Raw genomic sequence first — 1,894 nt, forward strand, 5'->3', positions numbered from 1 at the left:
GTTTGTTTGTTTGTTTGTTTGGGTGATGGGGTTGAAGAGAGAAAGGCAGACATGAGAAATGAAGGGCAAGGTATAAAGATCAAATAAACCGGAAACCCACCAAGCTGCAAGTTTGTAAGACAAGGCTGTCTTCAGAAAAAGACTGGGCGAGCAATGGGCAAGTTCATTCTGTGTGACAAGCCTGGCAATAAATTATCACTGACGTGCAGATATGGCGCTGGAGAAATTAATCGCAAAAACTTGAAACATGTTTATAATTAATTCATGGAGTATTCTTTACATTATGAAGGTGAGCTCCTGAGTAGGAAGTTCTGAAAATGAAAAGTGTTGTTGGTTTTCCTTGTTAATATAATTAATTATAATTATGGCATTGCCAGCTTTCAAGGAAAAAAAAGTATCGAGTTCTCATAAACAAATCCCTTTCTTAGTGACTGGTCAAAATACATAAGTAATGAACTCTAAAGTTTGGCAAGATTCAATTTCGAAATTACACGGAAAAATAAGTTCAGCTCACATGATTAAAACCTGACGATTATTGAAGTTGATGAGTTCGCACCTACCTTATTATCTGTGAACACCTCCGACACCCTGGGAAGAGTTATGGTCTTGCTCTTTTTCAACAACAAAGTGATGTGAACTATTGAGGAGAGAGGCATTTAATAGCCCTCTTGTGCTGACACACAGACATCACTGAGGTGATTAATGCAATGAATTGCGTGTTTTATTTTTCTTCTGTTGTGATGTATGTGAAAAGGGAAAACCTGTGATTGTCCTTTGTATTGTGCTGTCGAGGCTTTTTCGACTAAATAATATAACTTACTAACTTACTGTGTTAATTGTTCTTCGGCAGGACTGGCAAACAGAGGGCCATAATTTATTGGAGGCTACACACAACAAATTAACATATTTTGTTACTGTACATTTCTTCTGAATATCAGGCAGGTACAAAGAACAAATCATAGCTTTTAATAGATTTCTTTTTGAGTATATTCACAGATCCAAACACGAATGGTATTTTGAGTTGGGCACGAAGGCACGAACTTTAGAAGGCTATGGATTTAGACCAATCAAAAGCGATTTGGATTTCTACTAGGTTATTTTTTAGATTAGGACGAAAGAATTACATTTCTAGGAGTGGGGATGGGGATTGGTGAGAGATGTGTGTGTGCGTGTGTGTGTTTGTGTGTGTGTGTGTGTGTGTGTGTGTGTGTGTGTGTGTGTGTGTGTGTGTGTGGGGGGGTCTTAGTCAAAAACTTTACAAGCAACAAATGATGATGATGATCGTAAACTATATTTTTACGCCCCCTTCGACACAATTAAGAACTTAACAGGAGTGGGATACATCATTCCAGCAGACAGACGACGATATTTTACTAAATAACTTCCTCACCCGGGAGTCAAATTCATTGTTTTCTGCATGCATCGATAAATAGCCTAGTGAAATATAGGATACCTGCCACTGACAAATTATAGTCAGCTGACAGGAGAAAAACAGCTTAAGAGTGCATTTTGCAATTTTATTTAGTTGAATGTACAGTGACCGGTGATATTATTACATTTCTTTACTACTTTGACCTGCAGTGTGATGAAAGTGATGCTGAATAATTTATTGACTCTAACAGACAATAAAAAAAAAGAAAAACAACTTGATAAGCATGACATATTATTCCATCTGTCTTCGGCTTTTATATAAACTTATTTTGACAGCTGTATATTGAGAAGGGAAAAGAATAACAGGGGGTACAGACGTGGCAGAATGGGAAGCGATAGGAGTATCTGAGTGATTCAAATGTTCCTTCTCAATTTTTTAAGTGCGTAATACGCACTGCGCCTGCTATTCTCTCTTTAAATATGAGGGACTCCCACCACCTTTCTAACTCCTTCTCCCCCCCCC

General features: G+C 37.8%; 1 protein-coding gene across 1 annotated transcript in view; it reads right to left on the reverse strand.

Moving 5' to 3' along the window:
* The window catches only part of LOC101854119, a gene marked incomplete in the record, with an annotated part of 10,741 nt that extends 9,940 nt beyond the window's left edge, over positions 1 to 801 (reverse strand). Inside the window, 1 exon segment of the mRNA XM_013088015.2 lies at positions 561 to 801. Coding sequence (XP_012943469.1) covers positions 561 to 656 — 96 coding nt within the window.
* Between the last annotated feature and the right edge of the window lie 1,093 nt (positions 802 to 1,894).

Source organism: Aplysia californica, unplaced genomic scaffold (genome assembly GCF_000002075.1).
Source record: "Aplysia californica isolate F4 #8 unplaced genomic scaffold, AplCal3.0 scaffold00672, whole genome shotgun sequence".
Classification (NCBI taxonomy): Eukaryota; Metazoa; Mollusca; class Gastropoda; order Aplysiida; family Aplysiidae; genus Aplysia; species Aplysia californica.